The 2,500-nt window shown below is 51.2% G+C and overlaps 1 protein-coding gene across 1 annotated transcript in view; it reads right to left on the minus strand.

Moving 5' to 3' along the window:
- Positions 1-2,500, minus strand: part of LOC106595197 (voltage-dependent T-type calcium channel subunit alpha-1H) — a 172,719-nt gene that overhangs the window by 2,713 nt on the left and 167,506 nt on the right. Inside the window, exon 35 of the mRNA XM_082973147.1 lies at positions 1,131-1,252. Coding sequence (XP_082829273.1) covers positions 1,131-1,252 — 122 coding nt within the window. The remainder of the gene's footprint in view (positions 1-1,130; positions 1,253-2,500) is intronic.

Genomic DNA, 2,500 nt, shown 5'->3' on the forward strand with positions numbered 1-2,500 from the left:
GAGGACACAATGGGGAATGTTAGGGTCACAGACACCTGGAACACAATGGGGAATGTTAGGGTCACAGACACCTGGAACACAATGGGGAATGTTAGGGTCACAGACACCTGGAACACAATGGGGAATGTTAGGGTCACAGACACCTGGAACACAGAGGACACAATGGGGAATGTTAGGGTCACAGACACCTGGAACACAATGGGGAATGTTAGTGTCACAGACACCTGGAACACAATGGGGAATGTTAGGGTCACAGACACCTGGAACACAATGGGGAATGTTAGGGTCACAGACACCTGGAACACAATGGGGAATGTTAGGGTCACAGACACCTGGAACACAATGGGGAATGTTAGGGTCACAGACACCTGGAACACAATGGGGAATGTTAGGGTCACAGACACCTGGAACACAATGGGGAATGTTAGGGTCACAGACACTTGGAACACAATGGGGAATGTTAGGGTCACAGACACCTGGAACACAGAGGACACAATGGGGAATGTTAGGGTCACAGACACCTGGAACACAATGGGGAATGTTAGGGTCACAGCCAGCTGGAACACAATGGGGAATGTTAGGGTCACAGACACCTGGAACACAATGGGGAATGTTAGGGTCACAGACACCTGGAACACAATGGGGAATGTTAGGGTCACAGACACCTGGAACACAATGGGGAATGTTAGGGTCACAGACACCTGGAACACAATGGGGAATGTTAGGGTCACAGACACCTGGAACACAATGGGGAATGTTAGGGTCACAGACACCTGGAACACAATGGGGAATGTTAGGGTCACAGACAGCTGGAACACAATGGGGGATGTTAGGGTCACAGACACCTGGAACACAGAGGATACAATGGGGAATGTTAGGGTCACAGACACCTGGAACACAATGGGGAATGTTAGGGGCACAGACAGCTGGAACACAATGGGGAATGTTAGGGTCACAGACAGCTGGAACACAATGGGGAATGTTAAGGTCACAGACCAAGCATGGTGTGTGTGTGTGTGTGTGTGTGTGTGTGTGTGTGTGTGTGTGTGTGTGTGTGTGTGTGTGTGTGTGTGTGTGTGTGTGTGTGTGTGTGTGTGTGTGTGTGTGTGTGTGTGTGTGTGTGTACTCACCTGTCTGCGCAGCCCCCTGGGCGAGGGCCTTGGCGGGGCGATGTGAGGGGGACCAGGGTGAGAGAGGCTGGACAGTACAGCCTGGTCTTCACATGGCTGGGAATGCGCAGATGTTACACAGCCTGAGGAGAAAAGATACACGGAAAAACAACACTTAAACACTTAGACTGGCGTTGGGATATGGACTCAGAGAGACTGTTCGTCCTGACTTATAAAACCTGCAGGCTGTTACAGTCAGTCAACAGGAGTCATTGGGTCAGTGTGTATAACTCTAGCATGACTGTCTCTGGGGCTAACATGCTACTAGCATCCATGGGGGCTAACATGCTACTAGCATCCAGGGGGCTAACATGCTACTAGCATCCAGGGGGCTAACATGCTACTAGCATCCATGGGGGCTAACATGCTACTAGCATCCAGGGGGCTAACATGCTACTAGCATCCAGGGGGCTAACATGCTACTAGCATCCATGGGGGCTAACATGCTACTAGCATCCATGGGGGCTAACATGCTACTAGCATCCAGGGGGCTAACATGCTACTAGCATCCATGGGGCTAACTAGCATCCAGGGGGCTAACGTGCTACTAGCATCCAGGGGGCTAACATGCTACTAGCATCCAGGGGGCTAACATGCTACTAGCATCCAGGGGGCTAACATGCTACTAGCATCCATGGGGGCTAACATGCTACTAGCATCCATGGGGGCTAACATGCTACTAGCATCCATGGGGGCTAACATGCTACTAGCATCCAGGGGGCTAACATGCTACTAGCATCCAGGGGGCTAACATGCTACTAGCATCCATGGGGGCTAACATGCTACTAGCATCCATGGGGGCTAACATGCTACTAGCATCCAGGGGGCTAACATGCTACTAGCATCCATGGGGCTAACTAGCATCCAGGGGGCTAACGTGCTACTAGCATCCAGGGGGCTAACATGCTACTAGCATCCAGGGGGCTAACATGCTACTAGCATCCAGGGGGCTAACATGCTACTAGCATCCAGGGGGCTAACATGCTACTAGCATCCATGGGGGCTAACATGCTACTAGCATCCATGGGGGCTAACATGCTACTAGCATCCATGGGGGCTAACATGCTACTAGCATCCAGGGGGCTAACATGCTACTAGCATCCAGGGGGCTAACATGCTACTAGCATCCAGGTGGCTAACATGCTACTAGCATCCAGGGGGCTAACATGCTACTAGCATCCAGGGGTTGGAACCGGTTGAGGGGAACAAATCCCGAAAACCGGAAAATAACTACATTTTCCCGGGAAAGAACCCAATAATGAGAATAATGGTTTCCTGTGTAACTGACTGAAGGGTTAGTTAAGCTATGTTGCTGGTCAACACAGAGCAGA

Source organism: Salmo salar, chromosome 03 (assembly GCF_965601325.2).
Source record: "Salmo salar chromosome 03, fSalSal1, whole genome shotgun sequence".
Lineage (NCBI taxonomy): Eukaryota > Metazoa > Chordata > Actinopteri > Salmoniformes > Salmonidae > Salmo > Salmo salar.